This window comes from Chiloscyllium plagiosum, chromosome 3 (assembly GCF_004010195.1).
Source record: "Chiloscyllium plagiosum isolate BGI_BamShark_2017 chromosome 3, ASM401019v2, whole genome shotgun sequence".
Lineage (NCBI taxonomy): Eukaryota > Metazoa > Chordata > Chondrichthyes > Orectolobiformes > Hemiscylliidae > Chiloscyllium > Chiloscyllium plagiosum.
In genome coordinates, this window is record NC_057712.1 from 97,194,884 (window position 1) to 97,217,055 (window position 22,172).

The following is a 22,172-nucleotide window of genomic DNA, read 5'->3' on the forward strand; positions in this document are numbered from 1 at the left end:
ATTCGGGAGGGAATTTCAGGATTTTGACAATGAAGGAAATGTAAAATAGTTCCGGGTCAGGATATGTGCCTTGGTGGGGAATTTGCAGGTGGCAGGATTTCCATACATTCGCTTCCCTACTCTTTCCCGATGGTAGAGATTTCATATTCAGAAAGTACCATCAGAGAAACCTTAGGTTACTATAGTGCACATTATCGATGAAGCAAGTGAGTAGTGAAGGTGATATATAGGGTGCCAGATGCTTGTTCTTGATGGTTTTGAGCTTCTTGAGTGTTGTTAAAGGTGCACCTATGGCATGGACTATTCCACCAAACTCCTGACTTACGTCTTGTAGCTGGTGGACAGCAAGTAGGGGTGTCAGGAGATGAGTTACTCGTTGTAGCGTCATAGCGATGTACAGTGCGGAAACAGATGCTTCTGTCCAACTCGTCCGTGCCGACCAGATATCCTAACTAAATTTAGTCCCATTTGCCAGCACTTGGCCTATATCCCTCTAAATCCTTCCTACCCATATACCCCATCCAGATGCCTTTTAAATGCTGTAATTGTAGCAGCCCCCTCCATTTCTTCTGGCAGCTCATTCCATATACACACACCCTCTGTGTGAAAACATTGTCCCTTGGGTCCCTTTTATATCTTTCCCCTCTCACCCTAAACCTATGCCCTTTAGTTCTGGGCACCCCCACTCTAGGGAAAAGACTTTGTCTATTAATCCTATCCATGCCCATCATGATTTTATAAACCTCCATAAGGTCAATCCTCAGCCTCCAATACTCCAGGGAAACAGTCCCAGCCTATTCAGCCTCTCTCTATAGCTCAAATCCTCTAACCCTGGCAACATCCTTGTAAATTTTTTCTGAGCCCTTTCAAGTTTCACAACATCTTCCGATAAGAAGGAGACTAGAATTGCACACAATATTCCAAAAGTGGCCTCACCAATGTCCTTACACCCCAACATGGCCTCCCAACTCCTGTACTCAATACTCTGACCAATGAAGGAAAGCATACCAAACAACTCCCTCACTATCCTATATAGCTGCCACTCTACTTTCAAGGATCTATGAACCTACACTCCAAGGTCTCTTTGTTCAGCAACACTGTCTAGGACCTTACTATTAAGTGTATAAGTCCTGCTAAGATTTGCTTTTCCAAAATGCAGCACCTCGCATTTATCCAAATTAAACTCCATCTGCCATTCCTCAACCCATTGGCCCATCTGATCAAGATCCCATTATATTCTGAACTAACCTTCTTCACTGTCCACTACACCTCTAATTTTGGTGTAATCTGCAAACTTACTAACTATACCTCCTATGTCCAAATCCAAATTCTTTATATAGTTGACAAAAAGCAGTGGACCCAGCACCAATCCTTGTGGCACACCGCTGGTCACTGGCCTCCAGTCTGAAAAGCAACCCTTAACCACCACCCTTTGTCTTCTACCTTTGAGCCAGTTCTGTATCCAAATGGCTAGTTCTCCCTGTATTCTTTAGCTTGCTGTTGTAGCAACAGATTTATCTGACTGATCCAGTTTAGTTCTGGTCAATGGTAACCCACGATACTGATAGTGAGGGATTCATTGGGGGTTACGCCATTGAAGATCAGGGAGCGATGATAAAATTCCTTTTCTTGTGGATGGTCATTTGCCTAGCACAAATGTTACTTGCCATTCATCAGCTCAAACCTGAATATTATCACAGTCTTACTGCATATGAACACAAGCTGCTTGTGTTTGCGGATCATGAATGGTGCTGGACATTGTGTGATCATCAATGACCATTCCCGTTTCTGACCCGATAATACCAGGAAGGTCACTGATAGAGAAACTGGAGGCGTTTGAGCTTTTGACACTACCGTGCAGATCTGCAATAGTGTCTGAGACTGAAATGATTTTATCAACAGAAATGCTTACAATGCATTCCATGTACTCCCGCAGACTCTATTCCAGCATTTTTTTTATTTTCTGGCATTGTATTAGCAGCATTAGATCCAATAATGAAGAAATTTGTTTGGCTATGTACATTCAGTTGGAATTGTAATTAAGTGAGCAAAAAGGTTAATGAGTATCATTTTTCTGTTTTTATTACTTCTATCTTTTCCTTCATTTGATTCAATTACTTACTACCATCGCCTAAGTGGCATATGAGAAAGTAATCAGTCATGTTTGAATTGTATTCCTGCTGATAAAATTACAGTGGTAAGACCACTCCATCCATTTTTTAAGAGATTTCAAAAATGTATTTATGTGGGGTGAAACATTAAGATAATGATTGCAGTACCCAACACAGCCTGAAAGTCTTAGTTATTATTTTGCTGCTCTGAGACAATGAGTCATGAATACAGGCAAAGTCTGTTAGAAAATGGATGAGCTATTCAAGGTAAGTAAATCTGCAAGGAACTGTTGCAACTGTCTCTCATGTCAGTGCAGTCTTTCATGTAAGGATGTAATTCCTTGAATTCTTAGTAATGACTCATGTCTGCTCAATTATTTAATGTAGTTTGTTTATGACCTAGATGCACTTGCTAGATTATTTGCTGTTTTATTTGTCAGTGATGATGATTTTTGATTAGGCAGTTAATGTTTCCTCTTGCTTTCTCCAAAATAGAGCATGGTAATTTGAAATAATTGCATTTTTGATGGTATTACTGTTATACCACATTTTTCATCAAAATTATAATTACCACTGCTTAAATAAAAACACCAAGTAAGTCCGTTATTAATGGTGTATCTCCTTTGAATTAGCTTGTTCTGTATTTCTGCTTTTTAAAATCTAACTGAACTTAGCCCATTGTAGCTATATATCGACTGTGCAGAACAGCCATCGGTTCAGTACGTATTAAAATTTGGCTGACAATCTTACAGGATAGTTGGAATGAAAAATGTTATAGTGATGCAGGCGGTTGTTGTTTTGAGGTTGGAGGCATGGGTGCATTTGTTTCATCAGATCAGAGGGACCGTTTCTCTGATTTTTAAATCCATTCATGTATGTACGATTAGTGAGGCTAGCATTTGTTTCTGTTCCATAATTGACCTTGAGGTGAGCCACTTTCTTGAACTGCTGCTATACTTATGGTGCCAGTACACCCCAAAGCTGTCACGAAAGGTGTTCCAGGATTTTGACCAAGTTTTAGACCAACACTTATTGCACATTTCTAATTGCCTTTGGGAATGTGGTAGTGTGCTGCCTTCTTAAACTGCTGCAGTTCTTGGTATGTAGGTCCACCAGAGTGTTGTAAGGAAGAGAGTTGCGGATTTTAACACAGCCACAAGACTGAACATATACCTCCAAGTCAGAATGATGTGAGTCTTGAAGAGAATCTTGAATGTCATTGTGTTCCCATGCAACTGCTGTCGATATTTTTTTAGGTGGCAGGCATCTCTGGTTAGGAAGGTGCAATTGAATGGGCCTTGGTGAGTTGCTACAGTGCATCTTGTAGGTGATACACACTGCTGCCATTGTTATAATGCTACACAATCTGAAGGTTTGTCACCACCAAGGTTGGATATTAAATCCTGGCATCATCAGTTATTTCCACATTTGAAGAATGATAAAATTAAGTCTGACTTGTGAGTGTTTGTAGATGACACCAGGCAACTGAAGTGGGAGAGTGATTAGATATTTTCTTGGAGTTAATCATTTTCAAGCAGTTATTGAACAAATAGTACAAACGACAGGTCAGCCAGTAATGACTTGTTTTTCTGCACACTGCCATGGACTTATTCATAATTAAAGAATGGATATTGTAGAATTGATCCACTTCTGGCTTCACGATGCCAGGAAAGTCTTTGACATTGTAGCTGAGGAAAGTTGCTACATGGATTCTATCTTGAAGAACTCCTACCACAGTGACTTGGCCTGTGAAAATTGGCCTCCAATAATTGCAACCAAGTTCCTTTGTGCCAAATGTAAGCCTCATGATTTGGGGAGGTTTCTACTGAAGCCCCATCCCTACTTTGCCTTCAGTTTTGCTGGATTCCTCACTGCCTTAGTCAAATGCTGCTTTGATGTTCAAAGCAGACAACCAGGAGGCCGGAAAAACACAGCAAGCTAGATGTCATAAGGAGGTGGAGAAGTCAACCTTTTGGGTATAACCCTTCTTCATGACTTCAGGACTTTGATATTCAAGGTAGCCACTTCCACCTCTGCTCTGATAGTTGGAACATACTCATGTCTGCACTTGATGAGGTGTTGAGCTCTGTATTTTGAGCAGAACACAAATGTTCAAAAATGGCTGTTGATATTGCAGAGGTTGCTTTCTCTTCCATCACTAGGAAGCGTTAAGTGGCTAGGTCTGTGTAATGTAGGTTTCAGAGAACCAGCCCAGAAGGCTGAATACCTTTTGAATGCAGTATATTTCCATGCTTTCAATCTTAGCAGTATAAAAGTTAAGAATTGAAACCCACAATCACCAAAATGAATGTAAAATTTACTTTACAATTGAGTAGTGTTTATTTTTCAGCACTTGAAATTCATTTTTCTACTTTAACGTTGTAGAATTATGTTGTATGTTGTATAATGTGTGTTGTATAATGTAAAATGTATAATTTACTGCTCAAATTATTAGCTTCAATCCCAGTGTTATCCTAGCTTTTACATTGTCATAGGAGCAGGTATATTGCGGCAGGTGTAAAGCTGAAGTCATTTGATTCACTATCCTGGTGGGGTCCCATCTGCATTGCTTAAATACGTTTTCTGTGGCTTTATGTCACAGAAAGTGGGCGGCACGGTGGCACAGTGGTTAGCACTGCTGCCTCACAGCGCCTGAGATCCGGGTTCAATTCCCGCCTCAGGCAACTGACTGTGTGGAGTTTGCACGTTCTCCCTGTGTCTGCATGGGTTTCCTCCGGGTGCTCCGGTTTCCTCCCACAGTCCAAAGATGTGCAGGCCAGGTGAATTGGCCATGCTAAATTGCCCGTAGTGTTAAGTAAGGGGTAAATGTAGGGGTATGGGTGGGTTGCGCTTCGGCGGGTCGGTGTGGACTTGTTGGGCCAAAGGGCCTGTTTCCACACTGTAATCTAATCTAAAAATCTAATCTAATCTAATGTCAAATAAAAATACCTAGTTTGCATTGATGTGAAGCCAGAAGTAGTGAAGTTGCATCTTAACTTGCAAATAAGTCACTGAATGCATTAAAAAAATCAAGTCCATGCATAAAGAGAAAAGAAATGCATACCTGACAAATCAGAGTTCAACTTCCTTTTTATAGTTGTGATGACAATGCCAACAAATAGGCAGATACAAATAAGAATTTATTTCCTGTATTTTCTGTTAAAATGTCTTTCACTTCTGTAGCTGCCACTGCAGTACAGTGCTGTTCCAACCAGCCATATACATTTAGTAAGTTGATCATTGGCTTGTGAACCTGTGAATCAGTATAAGCAAAAACAAATGTTTCTACCTAAAGTGGTAACTGAATATACTGGAATTTCAGAAACTACTTTGCAGAATTATGTTCTTGTGATTGTACATTTTATGTACAGTTTATTTCTCCCTGCCAGTGCACTGCATTTATGGACCCGCAAGGAAGCTGAAATAATTATGATTTTTAAATTATTCACAAATCTTTTAAGTGACAGAAAGCATATATCCTTATCATTGCTTGGACAAAATTGTTGCAGATATCCCTGGGAGGCAATGGCGTAATGGTATTTTCGGTGGACTATTAATTCAGAGACCCAGATAAGGTTCTGGGGACCTGGTTCGAAAACTGCCACGGCAGATGGTAGAATTTGAATTCAATACAAAGAAATCTGAAATTAAGGATTTAATGACGATCGTGTCAATTGTCAGGAAAAACCCATCAGGTTCACTATTGTCCTTTAGGGAAGGAAACTGCCATCCTTACCTGGTCTGGCCGACATGTGACTCCTGACCCACAACAATGTAGTTGACTCTTAACTGCCCTCTGGGGCAATTAGGGATGGGCAATAAACGCTGCCTAGTCAGCAACGCCCTCATCCCATGAATGAATGAACAAAATCATACAGACATATGGTTGCAAGGCTGTAGTAACACTTTCAAGAATTCCTATCTCACTGTAAATGCCATCTTCTTTTTCCAGCTGTTTGTGGCAGTATCACTAATCCAGTTACGAAGGAATTCCTGTTTGAGCTCATTGAAAGGAATCAGATGCAATCCCAAAGAGAGCCAAGGAAAAGGTCTCTGGATATGGACTCTGAACTAATGCCTCCACCACCTCCAAAGCGACCAAATCATGCTTTGTAAGCATCAGATTTGTAAACATTGAATCTCTGTAAAAGATTTCAAATACACTGTAATTGCTTTACAGGTCTTATGAATTATTATCAAAGCTATTCTCTTTATGGAGTTGGTAGAAGGAGAATAGTTTGAGGTTGCCTTCAACATCATTAAATTTTTTTGTCTAATTTCAACAAACTGTAAAATGTAAAGAAAATCTCATTAGGAAAGTTTTTTTATTCATTTTCTTTACATATTAACAGATCTCCTTATTTCAAAAGATGTTTGTAGACTCTTTTGTTATTGCAATACCACCTTTAGTCCCTATTTTATATTTGTAAAAGACTACAAATATATTCAATATTTCTTCTATGGAGAAAATCAGAGTTTTTCTTTGTTTTTTCACATTCTAAATAAGTTGAATCAAAGTACTGAATGCAGTGGAGCTGTTATGCTCACTATCATTTGGCAGTCTGTTCTAGATATGGCAATGGTGATTAAACTATCACACAGTTTTCTAGTTTTTATTTTTAAATTTAATGTACTTGATATTTTTAATAAACGAGACAGGCCACAAAATTAACGAATCATATTCATTAGGTTTATTTTATGCCACTGGAACATGGGAAATGAACCAACTTTCTGTTCATTGATAAAGATTTTCCCACTTATTTTTGCCCTTCACATATACTCTGCCACCATGTATTTGTTTTAATTTCAGAAAGCTAGGGTTGTCAACCTAAGTGCTCCCCACATTCCACTTCCCATGCTGGCTATGTTTCATGTTTTCACTTCTAAATTGTAGGGGACTTGATGTAAGCAATTGCAATAAGTAAAATATAGCACCTTCTACTTGCTTAAAGTGGATTGTATTGGATTATGTAATTTTAGAAGAACTTTGCACCATTTTTGTTAATTAAAAAATATAGATGTTTTGATGTTGTTATAAGGCTGCTCAATTTCATTTTCATTGCTGTGTTTCAACATCTGTCTACCAGACTGCATAGACTGTGACTGCAACTTATCCAAAAGGCACACACTTGAAGCAATTTGCATTTCTGAAACTACCCTATAACTGTTTTCTTAATTATATTAAAAGTATTTTAAATCATTGAAACTTTCAGGGAGATGAAAATAAATCAGTGAATTTAAGGGAGTGCTACGTTCCAATAAGTTAGCAAAGTTGAACCTTGTTATGGCTGTGTTGAACCCTGCAAAATAAAACTGTAGAGGCATGTTTAAAAATAACTTGAAAATGCTGTCCATGATTTTTCTGGATTTCACTTCCTCAGTGAAATATCCTAAGTTATGATATTGTAGCCTGTGTATATTGTGATGTTTTAGACAATCTGGGCTCTTCTAAAAATGGGAGGAGGGACCCAGATTTGGTAATCCTATCTCTACTTCTGGTACATCCTATTTTACAGGGATGTGTGGAATGGGGTCAAACAAGTGCGATGTGACCTCTACACATGGAAATCCCAAACTCAGCAAGGTCATTTGAACTCTGTGCTGAGGTTGAACAAACCTTATTGTCACAGCAGCCTTACCCCACAGTGTGGCAGTTATAAATCTTTAGAAAAAATGTAAATGTTCTTGAAGGATAGGTAAGGTAAGATATGCATAACAACAATGTTGTCAAGTTATTTGAAATATTGCAAATATACTTGCCCAAGCTAATGAGAATTGATAAAATATGTCTTAGCTATTTCAATACTGATTGTTGATATAAAACTAAGAGCTATCATTCTAATGTTCATAATGTTTGGCTGCTTTGCACAATCGATCATTATCATGGTGTACTTGTGCATTCACAGTTTGATTGACAGTTCAGAGGTTACGAAATAATCACCTACCTTCATGGGGTTATAATACAAATATATTGTTTGATAAGGAATTTAATATTTGAACTTTAAGTGTTTTGAATTGACTTTCTTGCATGGGAGATTTTTTTAATATAGTGAAAGATGTAATAGATATTTAGAATCTTTTCTTATTTTCCCTCAGCAAGGCTCCCAATGTCTTCCTCGTTGAGTTAGTATGGAGTATGTCAGAGTGAAGTGTGATGAATGGAGAGGAATTATGAGTTGGTGTTCAGTTGACATAAGAACTGTAGTAACGAAATGGGTGAAGGCCATTGGGGTGTATGGGGGCAATTGGGAATGTAAGGACAAAGGTTCTGAGGGGCCATTGGGTTGGGAGCAGCAAAGATTGTAATGTAGTGAGGGGATGTGAGGAGTAAGGACCAAAGGATGTAACGTTTAAGAAAATAGCTGGTTCAAACTACCAGAGAACCGAGAGCAAGACTTTTAAACAACCTGTCACAGCACTCAGCAATCCCTGTGACCCCTCCAAGCTGTATCTCAGGATAATGAGCTGACTCCATCCCCTGTACCATTCCTACTCACCACCTGCCCAACCCCCCAAAAAATAAAGAAATTAATATTGTAGACTGAGAAGTTTTTCAGCTCCCATTACCCGACTTGCAAGCAAAAATTCAGACGCGTGTTTACATTCAGTTTTTACAAGCTTTGGATTTTTCCTTCTTTCTTCAGAAGTTGCTGTAGAATAAGCATGGTGTAGTCATACTTACATCTTTCTGAGAGGAGAAATAGTGAAGGTGTTTCCACAGGATGAAGTCCTTCATTAAAGGATACCATCTTCTATTACTTTTTCAGATATTAGGTTGACACAAAAACTCAACCAAGTTGTAAGAAAATAATTCTATCTTGCCAATTAATCTAATTTCTTTTCATTTTCTTTACTCAATATGCAAACATTTATATAAGTAATTGTATTTATTTTAATTATTTGTTTTTGGGATGTTTGACAAGGCTTAACATTTTATTACCAATCCCCAAATGTCCTTAAGCAGGTGGTGGTGTTGCCCTGCCTCTCACCTCCTTGGACTATTAAAGTTAATGTGGGAAGATACTCTCACAGGATTATTAGGGAAGGTGTTGAGTATTTTGATTCAGCGATGATGAAGGAATAATGTTAGCTGACCAAAGAAGAACTATGAAAGAAACACAGAGGTCTTAGTGCTCATATAGAGTGCTACCCTAATATATACTTCTAAGTGGCACAGTATTTGTAGGGTGCTGCAGAAGAAGCTTTTGTCATATTGCCGTAGATAGTGCACACTGGCTTTATGAAAGGAAAACCACTCTTAACCAGTTCGTTGGAATTCCTTGTAGGATTAACGTGTGATGTGGATAAAAGAGAGCCTATTGATATTCTGTACTTGGGTTCCAGAAGGCATTTCACAAACAGCCACATAAAAGATTATTGTGCAGACTGATGCTTGTGCTGCAAGTGTAGCATGGAATGAAAAAAAGGAGATGGAAAAAAAGAAAATGGAGAGCATACATAAATGATAAGTAGGATATGATATGTAGGGTTCCGAATGGATCTGTGTTAAGCCCTCAATCTCTTAAAATTTATAACAATGACTTGAATGAGGGGATCAAGGGGAATGGTGGTGTTACTTGCAAATGACAATGTAGGAAAGTATTTTGTGAAAAGAACAGAAGGACTATACAAACAAATTTGTTAGGTTGAATGAGTGGGCAAAAATCTTGCAGTTGGAGTAAAATGTGGGAAAATGTGAAGTTGTTTGTTTTGGCAGGAAAAACATACAAAGCAAGATATTACTTTAATAAAGAACCACTGCATAAATCCAAGGTGCAGTGGGATCTGGGTGTTTTTGAGTATGTGAATTACAAAAAAATTAATATTCAGCTGCAGCCATCATTAGTAAGGCTAAAAGAAAGCTCACCTTTATTACAAGAGGAATTGAATATAAAAGTAAAGATGTTGTGCTTCAACTTTGGTGAGAATACATCTTGAATACTGTGTTCAGTTTTGGCTTCTTTATTTAACAACGGATGTAAATATGTTAAAAGCAGTTTAGAGGAGGTTTACTAGTTAACGCTTTGAATGAACAGGTTGTCTTTGGAGGAAAGATTGGACTGGGTGAGCTGGTCTTTACTGGAGTTTACATGAGCAAGAACGATTTAATTGAGGACCATGGGATTCTGAATGGTCTTTACAAGGTGAACATGGAAAGGATGTAGGTAAATCCAGAACCAGGAGGCAATATTTTAAAATCGGGGATTACCCTCTTAAGACAGAGATGAAGAAGAATCTTTTTTTATCAGAGCGATGTGCAACTCTCGACCTCTGCCTCAGAATATGATGGTGGCAGTGTCATTGAATATTTTTAACGTGGCGATAGATTTTTGTTAAGCAGTGGAATTTGAGAATAGATGGGAATACGGAATTCAAAACAAAAGCATATCAGCCATGATCTTATTGAATGGTAAAATAGGCTTGAAGGACACTAGACCAACTTATGTTCCGATACATATGTTCACTGAAGCCATTATGCAGTGCTGGAGTGAGTGGATACTTATGTCAGTTAATGGGTTCCAAACAGCCAGGTTGCTTTGTTAGCATAGTGTTCAGTTTGTTAAGTTTAGTTGCAGCTGCAGTTGTTCACTCAAGTGGAAAGTATTCCATCACACTCTTGACTTGTCCCTGTAGTTGGTGAGTTCCTTACTAGTAAATATTCAGCTTCTATCCATAGGATTTACTTGTACCCATAGGATTTACTTGGCTGATCCAAGTTTAATTTCTGTCAGTTGTGATCCCTAGGAAATTCATGATCAGGACTTAGCAATTGCAGTGTTATGTAATGTCAAAATATGTTATTAGGCTCTTTTGGTGTGGATGATCTGTTCATGTTTCTTGTCATTTATCGTTCTAAGACTGAATGTTATCTCAGTCACATTGCAATCTGAGGAATTCCAAATGGAACTCAAGATTACAATGGTCAGTGAACATTCTCATATTACCTTGAAGGGCAGGTTATTAATGAAGCAGTTGAAGATGATTGAGCCTTGGATGCTGCCTTGGGCAACTTCCCTGGGCCTGAAATGATTCACCATCAACAACAACAACCATCTCCCTTCATATCAGGTATGACTTCAGAGATGTTCCCAGTCCTCCTTAATGTCAGTCTTACTGTGGCTCCTTATTGCCACACTGTATTAAACCTTTCACTGCTGTCACGAATTGTCACTGTCACCCCTAGAATGAGTTGTTAGTGTTAGATAGGGCACAACATTTTTAAATTTTTTTTCCCCCAAAAATTATAAAACCACTGTCCCCTGAACTTGCATAAATGTATAATGGAACATGATAGACCAGGGAAGATATTTCCTAGAGTCATAGAGATGTACACCATGGAAATAGACCCTTCAGTCCAACTTGCCCATGCCAACCAGGTATCCCAGCCCAATCTAGACCCACCTGCCAGCATCAGGCTTATACCCCTCCAAACCCTCATAAACTAAAGTTTACATGTAAACCTGCTCTCATGGTGAATAAAACATTTGACATGAGTTGTAAGATTCAAAATTTTTCTAAATGTTTGTATTTTAGCTAGCATTTAACTAACTGTAACATCAAGAATCTGTAGCAAAAAAACAGATCAATGTGAATCGGGGAGAACAACCCACTGGTTGGAATCATACCGAGCACAAAGGAAGATGGTTGTGGTTAGTGAAAGCAAAATACTGCAGGTGCCGGAAAACTGCAACAGAAACATAGTGCTAGAGAAACTCAGCAGGTTTGGCACCATCTGTGAAGAGCGAAACAGTGTGAACGTTTTGAGTCTTAGTAACACTTTTTCAGAACCTCAGAGTTCTAAATAAGAGTCATATCAAATTCTAAATGTTAACTCTCTTTCTCTTCACAGCTAGACCAATTGGTTGTGATTATTAGAGGTTAATTTTCTCAGCTCCAAAAGGAGTTCATCAGGGTAGTGTCCAAGGCCAAACTACCTTCAGTTGCTTCTTCATCAATGACTTTTCTTTCATCCTAAGTAATGGGGATGTGCACTAATGCTTTCACAATGTTCTGCACCATTCACGATTCCTCAGGACATTGAATTCCATGTTCAAATGCAGCAAGACCTAGACAATCTCCATGTTGCCAAATCCTACTATCAATACTGAAGCACTGACCATATCATGGGGATGCCACAAATGGCATCAGTAACAGCCTTAATGCATTTATGAGTGGTCAATTAAGGATTCCCATTCGGTTTACATTGGTTCCTTGGAATTCAATTGCTGGCACGCATTCCTTCCGGTCTCAGGTCCTGCCGGTGTAGTTCCGTGACAATGTCCCAGAACATGCTCAGACTGTGCCAACACCAGTTCTGAGGAAGTGTCACTGGACCTAAAGTGTTAACTCTGATTTCTCTCCTCAGATGCTGCCGGACTTGCTGAGTTTTACCAGCAATTTCTGTTTTTGCACCAACACTCTGCTCATTCGAAGGAAATGGCATAGAGGACAAGAGACTCTGGCCGTTCTATACCTGCTATATATCCTGAGAGCATTTGCAGCTGCGACCTCTTGTGCAGAGGGATTGGTGTCCACTGGTGATTGCTGCTTGTCCTGGGCTTGCTGGTGCATCCTTTTCCATTTCTCAACATCTTTGTTGCCACACAGCAATAGCTGTAGCTGGATCCATCAGTCATGCTTGCAATAACCCTCTGTGGGGAGTATCAGAAACAGAACAGATCTTTAATAATGTGAGCAGTTGCTATTCACACATGATAGCATTGTATTCTTCTCTATGCAGTGAGACATAGAGCTCTCCAACAGGTAAGGTGACAGAATGACCTTAGTAAACCTTATTCCAATGAAAATACCACCAGTCATATTGCAAAGGCAGCAATGCATTTAAGAACACATTGCATTATATTTACAGTTCAAGGTGAGAGGAAAACATTTCTGTGTGCCTGTGCAGTCTGTGAGATCTTGCATTAACTTTTTGTTTTGTGGCCCACAGATCCCACTTTTAAGATTGCGTGTGATTGCTTTGGCTTCACCGAGATGGCTATTTTCAGTCTGTAACAACTTATGACATGGTCAAAATTGTGTGTGACCAGCATTTGCTGGTTGCGACACGACATATCTTACACATGCATAGAGAAAGACTTGGAGATAGGGAACTTCGGAAAATAAATATTGAAGTCTTGAAAACAGTCCACATTACAGAAGACAAGGTACTGGAGATCTTAGAGTCATAGAGATATACAGCATGGAAACAGACTCTTCAGTCCAACCCGTCCATGCCGACCAGATATCCCAACCCAATCTAGTCCCACCTGCCAGAACCCGGCCATATCCCTCCAAATCCTTCCTATTCATATACCCATTCAAGTGCCTTTTAAATGTTGCAATGGGACCAGCCTCCACCAATTCCTCTGGCAGCTCATTCCATACACATACAACCCTCTAGGTCCCTTTTATATCTTCCCCTCTCATCTTAAACCTATGCCCTCTAGTTCTGGACTCCCTGACCCCAGGGCAAAGACTTTATCTATTTATCCTATCCATGCCCCTCATAATTTTGTAAACCTCTATAAGGTCACCTGTCAGCCTCCGACACTCCAGCCTGTTCAACCTCTCGCTATAGCTCAAATCCTCCAACCCTGGCAACATCCTTGTAAATCTTTTGTGAACCCTTTCAAGTTTCACAACATCTTTCCGAAAGGAAGGAGACCAGAATTCATGCAGTATTCCAACAGTGGCCGAACCAATGTCCTGTACAGCTGCAACATGATCTCCTAACTCCTGTACTCTGTACTCTGACCAATAAAGGAAAGCATACCAAACGCCTTCTTCACTATCCTATCTACCTGCGACTCCACTTTCAAGGAACTGTGAAGCTGCACTCCAAAGTCTCTTTGTTCAGCAACACTGTCTAGGACCTTACCATTAAGTGTATAAGTCCTGCTAAGATTTGCTTTCCCAAAATGCAGCACCTCGCATTTATCTGAATTAAACTCCATCGGCCACTTCTGGGCCCATCGGCCCATCTGATCAAGATCCTGTTATAATCTGAGGTAACCTTCTTCGCTGTCCACTACACCTTCAATTTTGATGTAATCTGCAAACTTACTAACTGTACCTCTTATGTTTGCATCCAAATCATTCATGTAAATGACAAAAAGTAGAGGACTCAGCACCAATCCTTGTGGCACTCCACTGGTCACAGGCTTCTAGTCTGAAAAACAACCCTTAACCACTACCCTCTCTTCTACCTTTGAGCCAGCTCTCTATCCAAATGGCTAGTTCTCCCTTTATTCCATGAGATTAACCTTGCTAACCAGTCTCCCATGGGGAACCTTGTTGAACGCCTTACTGAACTCCATATAGATTACATCTACCGCTCTGCCCTCATCAATCCTCTTTGTTACTTCCTCAAAAAACTCAATCAAGTTTGCGAGACATGATTTCCCACACACAAAGCCATGTTGACTATCCCTAATCAGTCCTTGCTTTCCAAATACATATTCATCCTATCCCTCAGGATTCCCTCAAACAACTTGCCCACGACTGACGTCAGGCTCACTGGTCTATAGTTCCTTGGCTTGTCCTTACTACCCTTCTTAAAGAGTGGTACCACGTTTGCCAACCTCCAGTCTTCTGGCACCTCACCTGTGACTATAGATGATACAAATATCTCAGCAAGAGGCCCAGCAATCACTTCTCTAGCTTCCCACAGAGTTCTAGGGTACAGCTGATCAGGTCCTGGGGATTTATCCACCTTTAACCATTTCAAGACATCCAGCATTCCTCCTCTACAATATGGACATTTTGCAAGGTGTCACCATCTATTTCGCTACTTTCCATATCTTCTATATCCTTTTCCACAGTAAATACTGATGCAAAATACCATTTAGTATCTCCCCCATCTCCTGCGGCTCCACACAAAGACCGCCTTGCTGATCTTTGAGGGGCCCTATTCTCTCCCTAGTTACCCTTTTGTCCTTAATGTATTTGTAAACACCTTTTGGATTCTCCTTAACTCTATTTGTCAAAGCTATCTCATGTCCCCTTTTTCCCCTCCTGATTTCCCTCTTAAGTATACTCTTACTGCCTTTATACTTTTCTAATGATTTGCTCCATCTATCCTGTCTGTATCTGACATGTGCTTCCTTTATTTTCTTAACCAAACCCTCAATTTCTTTAGTCATCCAGCATTCCCCACACCTACCAGCCTTTCCTTTCATCCTAACAGGAAAATACTTTCTCTGGATTCTTGTTATCTCATTTCTAAAGGCTTCCCATTTTCCAGCCGTCCCTTTACCTGCGAGCATCTGCCCCCAATCAGCTTTTGAAAGTTCTTGCCGAATACCGTCAAAATTGGCCTTTCTCCAATTTAGAACTTCAACTTTTAGATCTGTTCTATCCTTTTCCATCACTATTTTAAATCCAATAGAATTATGGTCGCTGGCCCCAAAGTGCTCCCCCACTGACCCCTCAGTCACCTGCCTTATTTCCCAAGAGTAGGTCAAATTTTGCACCTTCTCTAGTAGGTACATCCACATACTGAATCAGAGAATTGTCTTGCACACACTTAACAAATTCCTCTCCATCTAAACCCTTAACACTGTGGCAGACCCAGTCTATGTTTGGAAAATTAAAATCTCCTACCATAACCACCCTATTATTCTTACAGATAGCTGAGACCTCCTTACAGTTTGTTTCTCAATTTCCCTCTGACTATTAGGGGGTCTATAGTACAAGCCCAATAAGGTGATCATCCCTTTCTTATTTCTCAGTTCCAACCAAATAACTTCCCTGGATGTATTTCCAGGAATATCCTCCCTCAGCACAGCTGTAATGCTATCCCTTATCAAAAACGCCATCCCCCTCCCCACCCCCGCCTCCCTTTCTGTCCTTCCTGTAGCATTTGTATCCTGGAACATTAAGCTGCCAGTCCTGCCCATCCCTGAGCCATGTCTCTGTAATTGCTATGATATCACAGTCCCATGTTCCTAACCATGCCCTGAGTTCATCTGCCTTCCCTTTTAGGCCCCGTCCATTGAAATAAATGCAGTTTAATTTATTAGTCCAACCTTGTCCCTGCCTGTCCTGACTGTTTGACTCGCTTCTGTTCTCAACTGTACCAAATGATCTGTTTCCTCACTGTCTCCCTGGGTCCCACCTCCCCACCTTACTAGTTTAAATCCTCCCAAGCAGCTCTAGCAAATCTCACTGCCACTATATTATTCCATTTCCAATTTAGGTGCAATCCGTCCTTCTTGTACAGGTCACTTCTACCCCAAAAGAGATTCCAATGATCCAAAATGTGAATCCTTCTCCCATACACCAGCTCTTCAGCCATGCATGCATCTGTTCTATCCTCCTATTCCTATCTTCACTAGCTCGCAGCACCAGGAGTAATCCAGATATTACTATTCTCAAACACCTCCTTTTTAAATTCCTGTCTAACTCTCTGTAATCTCTCTTCAGAATCTCAACCTTTTCCCTTCCTATGTCATTGGTTCCAAAGTGGACAATGACCTCTTGCTGGCCCCTCTCCCCCTTGAGAACATTCTACACCCTGTCTGAGACATCCTTGATCCTGGCACCAGGGAGGCAACAGACCATTCTGACTTTTCGCTGCTGGCCACAGAAACATTTGTCTGTACCTCGGACTAGAGAGTCCCCTAACACAAACCCTTGGCCACAGAAATGTCTGTCTGTACCTCGGACTACAGAATCCCCTAACACAATTGATCTATCGGAACCAGACGTACCCCTCGTTGCATTAGAACCCGTCTCAATACCAGAAACGTGGCTGTTAGTGCTACGTTTCCCTGAGAATCTTAAAAAGCAGAAAGATAGATAAATCTCTGGGATCTGAAAGTGTATCCCAGGACATTGTGGGAAGCTAAGAAAGAAATTGCAGGGCACCTACAGAGATATTTGTATCATCTACAGACACGGGTGAGGTGCTGAAAAACTAGAGGGTGGCTTAGGTTTGCCTTTATTGAAGAAAGGCTCCAAGGAAGGTTTGGGAACTGTAGACCAGCGAATTTAACGTCAGTGGTTTATTGTTGTAGGAGATTCTGAGAGACATGACATTATGCATTTGGAGAGGCAGGGTCTGTTTAGGGATAATCAGCATGGCTTTGTGCATAGGAAATTCTGCCTCACAAGTTTGAGTTTTATGAGCATGTTTCCAAGAAGATAGGTTAAGACACAGCGGTAGATATTTTTTATATGGATTTTAGCAAAGCCTTTGATAAGACTCTGCGTGGTAGACTGGTTAGTAAAGTTAGATCACATGCGATTCAGGGAGAGTTTGCCAATTGGAAACAATATTAGCTTGATAGTAGGACACAGGGTGGTGGTGAAGGGTTTTTCATTTTGGAGGCCTAGTACCAGTGGTGTTCCATAGGAATTGGTTTTGGGTCCACTATTGTTTGCCATTTGTATAAATGAGAATATAGTCAGTAAGTTTGCAGATGACACCAAAATTGATTATATAGGAGACTGTGAAGAAGATTACCTATGAGTACAAAGGGATCTTGATTATTTGAGCCAATGGGCCAATTGGCAGATGGAGTTTAATCTAGATAAATACAAGGTGTTGCATTTTAGTAAGTTGAACAAGGGCAGGACTTAGACAGTTAATAGTAGAGCCCTGGGGAATGTTGTTAAACAAAGAGACTTAGGAGTTTGGGTGCATGGTTCCTTAAAAGTTGTGTCACAGACAGGGTTGTAAAGAAAGCTTTTACCACAGTTGTCTTCATTGCTCAAACCATTGAATATAGGAGTTTGGATATAATGTTGAGGTTGTACAGGTTATAGTCCTACAGGTTATAGTCCAACAGGTTTAATTCAAGGTGAGGCTGGATAGTCTGGGACCTTTTTCACTGGAGTATAGAAGGTTGAGGGGTGACCTTTTGGTTGTTTATAAAATCATGAGGAGCATAGATGAGGTGAATATCAAAGGTCTTTTCCTTAGGGTTGGGGAGTTCAAAACGAGACGGTATAATTTTAAGATAAGAGGAGAAAGATTTAAAAGGGACCTGAGGGGCAAATGTTTCATACAGAGGGTGGTTCATATCTGGAATGAACTACCAGAGGAAATGGTAAATCCACGTACAGTTACAACATTTAAAAGACATCTGGACAGGTACATGAAGAGGAAAGGTTTAGAGGGATATGGGCCAAACGCAGGCAAGTGGGACTAATTTAGTTTGGGAAACCTGGTCGCCAAGGAGTTGGGCTGAAGGGTCAATTTCTGTCCCGTATGGCCCTATAATAACTGTGTATTCTACAAATGCTTGGTTGATGCTGTAGCTCCTTGAAGGGCCTCCCTTTAGTCAGAAGTGGATCCTGTGTTTTGGTTGAGAAATAGAAACTGACTGCGCCCTCTCCAGGTGTAGTTGCTGACATTTTCCATTTGTAAGTTGCATTTAGAATATAAGAGGATTCGGCAATTCAGCCCCTTGAGTCTGCTCTGATTTTCAATACAATCGTGCCTAATGTTATCTCGGCTTTCTCTATAACCTTTCGACCCATTGTTAATTAATCTACCCCTCCTTACATTTACTCAGTGTCCTGGCATTTGCGGCACTCTGGAGAAGTGAATTCCACAGATTCATGACCCTTTAAGAGAAGTAAGTCCTCCTCTTTGAAATCTGTTACTTCCTTAACGTAAAATTATGATCTCTTGATCAGGGTTACCTCACAAAGACAAAATCTGTTCTATGTCTACTTTGACAATCTCCTTTAATTTCTTCTTCACCACAATTAGTGTTTTTTATTCACTCTTGGGGCATGAGTATCACTGGCCGAGCCAGATTTTATTGCCCATTCCGATTTGCTCTTGAGAAGGTGATGGTAAACTTCTTAAACGGCTGCAGTCCTCTTATCCTTCTAAAGTCTTGGGGAATATCGGCGTAAACTGCTCAATCTCTCTTCAGAAGACAACCCCTCATCTCTGAAATCAATGTGGTGAGCATCCTCTGAACTACCTCCAATGCATCTACACCCCTACTGATAGACTGTGTTTTGACTTTCCAAAGTTGTATGCAGTACTCCAGATACTGTCTCACTGATGCCTAGTACAGTTGCAGCAACATTACCCTACTTCTGTACTATTCTTTTCAACATAAACGTCAAAATTCCATTGGCCTTCCTTGTTACTCAATCTACAGTTTTCTACATTTTGTCTCCTGCCCTTTTTGAATAAGTGTATTATATTATTGGGGCGGCATGGTGGCTCAGTGGTTAGCACTGCTGCCTCACAGCATCAGGGTCCCAGGTTCAATTCCAGCCTCGGGCAGAGTGTCTGTGTGGAGTTTGCACATTCTCCCCGTGTCTGTGTGGGTTTCCTCTGGGTGCTCTGGTTTCCTCCCACAATCCAAAGATGTACAGGTCAGGTGAATTGGCCATGTAAAATTGCCCGTAGTGTGAGGTGTATTAGTCAGAGGGAGATGGGTTTGGTTGGGCTGAAGGGCCTGTTTCCACACTGTAGGAGAATCTAATCTAATCTGAAATTAACATTTTTCCAATTCCCTGGAGCCTTTCCAGCATCCAGAAAATTTTGGAATATATCACCAATGGATTCATTCTGTACTAAGTCATAGGATGTAAGCCATCAGGCCCTGAGAACTTAATGTAAACTGAAAGAACAGTGGATGTTGTAGATCAGAAACAAAAGCACAAGTTGCTGGAAAAGCTCAGCAGATCTGGCAGTTAACATTTCGGGTCCAGTGACCCTTGCAGGACTTTCGGATCAGCGGACCTGAAATGTTAACTGATTTCTCTTCACAGATGCTACCAAACCAGCTAAGCCTTTTCAGCAACTATTGTTTTGTAGGCCCTGACAACTTGACTGCCTTCAATCCCCAATGGTTTGCTGTATAATTTTTCCACAGGGATGATTGTTTTAAATTCCTCCTTTTTTATAATCTGCATTGCTTGTTACTATTGAGATAAGACCATAAGACATAGGAGCGGAAGTAAGGCCATTCAGCCCATTGAGTCCACTCTGCCATTCAATCATGGCTGATGGGCATCTCAACTCCACTTACCCGCATTCTCCCCGTAGCCCTTAATTCCTTGTGACATCAAGAATTTATCAATTTCTGCCTTGAAGACATTTAGCGTCCCAGCCTCCACTGCACTCTGTGGCAATGAATTCCACAGGCCCACCACTCTCTGGCTGAAGAAATGTCTCCGCATTTCTGTCCTGAATTTACCCCCTCTAATTCTAAGGCTATGTCCACGGGTCCTAGTCTCCTCGCCTAACAGAAACAATTTCCTAGCGTCCACCCTCTCCAAGCCATGTATTATCTTGTAAGTTTCTATTAGATCTCCCCTTAATCTTCTAAACTCCAATGAATACAATCCCAGGATCCTAGCCGTTCCTCGTATGTTAGACCTACCATTCCAGGGATCATCCTTATGAATCTCCGCTGGACACGCTCCGGTGCCAGTATGTCCTTCCTGAGGTGTGGGGACAAAACCTGGACACAGTACTCCAAATGGGGCCTAACCAGAGCTTTATAAAGTCTCAGTAGCACAACAGTGCTTTTATATTCCAACCCTCCTGAGATAATTGACAACATTGCATTCGCTTTCTTAATCACGGACTCAACCTGCATGTTTACCTTTAGAGAATCCTCAACTAGCACTCCCAGATCCCTCTGTACTTTGGCTTTACGAATTTTCTCACCGTTTAGAAAGTAGTCCATGCTTCTATTCTTTTTTCCAAAGTGCAAAGCCTCGCATTTGCTCACATTGAATTCCATCAGCCATTTCCTGGACCACTCTCCCAAACTGTCTAGATCCTTCTGCAGCCTCCCCACTTCCTCAGTACTACCTACCTGTCCACCTAACTTTGTATCATCGGCAAACTTCGCTAGAATGCCCCCAGTCCCTTCATCCAGATCATTAATATATAATGTGAACAGCTGCGGCCCCAACACTGAACCCTGCTCCCATTCCTAAGGGAATCCTTTACCATGAGACTATTAATTAATCCCATCTCATTGCACAATAGCAAATCTAGAATAACCTGCTCCCTGGTTGATTCCACAATATATTTCTCCTCGAAACAACCTCTAATACATTCAATGAACTCTCCTTCGAGGCTGTCTTTGCTATTTGATTAATCCTATCTATCTACATAGTGAAAGTAACCCATGACTTAGGATTTGCTAGATGGTGGAAGACAACACAAGTCACCATGGGCACTGTGAGTCACAGGCTCAGGCTAGCCTTCAGGTTACCCCTACTGAACCTCCATGTCTTCTCTACTTGGATTGTCCTGGACAGCCCATCACCATTGGTCCTCCACATGTTCCCATCCACCGCATGGAACTATGACTCCCACTCTCATCCTTACCTGTGAGCCCCATCATTGAGTCCCCACACTTTGCTACCATGATCGTAACCCCTGATATTCTCCTCACCCCAACCCTCCAGGAGTGACCATGGTCTACCCCCATTAACTGACTTGATAGCCCTAATTGATGGGTGACCGGTCCCCTGACCACTTTCATTGCAAATCACTGACTGACTATTCACAAATTGTGACTGCTTGCACTGGACTAACTGGAGTGAGACAGATTTTGGGCATGAAAATGTGTTGCTGGAAAAGCGCAGCAGGTCAGGCAACATCCAAGGAGCAGGAGAATCGACGTTTCGGGCATGAGCCCTTCTTCAGGTCATGAGCTCATGCCCGAAACGTCAATTCTCCTGCTCCTTGGATGCTGTCTGACCTGCTGTGCTTTTCCAGCAATACATTTTCAGCTCTAATCTCCAGCATCTGCAGTCCTCACTTTCTCCTAGAAGATTTTGGGCATGTCAGTCATCCATTTGGAACAGGAGAAAGTGAGGTCTGCAGATGCCGGAGATCAGAGCTGAAAATGTGATGCTGGAGATCAGAGCTGAAAATGTGGCTTTCCTGAAGAAGGGCTTATGCCCGAAACGTCGATTCTCCTGTTCCCTGGATGCTGCCTGACCTGCTGCGCTTTTCCAGCAACACATTTTCAGCATCCATTTGGAACAGTCAGGGTAAGACTGTGGATACTGTGAGCAGTCGCTGTCCTTGACTAACTGTGCTGGGACCCCGAACTGACAGCA

The 22,172-nt window shown here is 41.0% G+C and overlaps 1 protein-coding gene across 5 annotated transcripts in view; it reads left to right on the forward strand.

Moving 5' to 3' along the window:
• rngtt (RNA guanylyltransferase and 5'-phosphatase) overlaps positions 1-22,172 on the forward strand; it is a 418,275-nt gene that overhangs the window by 392,164 nt on the left and 3,939 nt on the right. For 3 of the 5 annotated variants that reach the window (XM_043686789.1, XM_043686802.1, XM_043686808.1), the window contains 2 exons: positions 6,064-6,223; positions 18,635-18,697. The exons of 1 other annotated variant lie outside the window; for it this stretch is intronic. In XM_043686789.1, coding sequence (XP_043542724.1) covers positions 6,064-6,223; positions 18,635-18,692 — 218 coding nt within the window. In that variant the 3' untranslated portion in view covers positions 18,693-18,697. The remainder of the gene's footprint in view (positions 1-6,063; positions 6,224-18,634; positions 18,698-22,172) is intronic. One more of the 5 variants, XM_043686797.1, reaches the window with a different exon arrangement.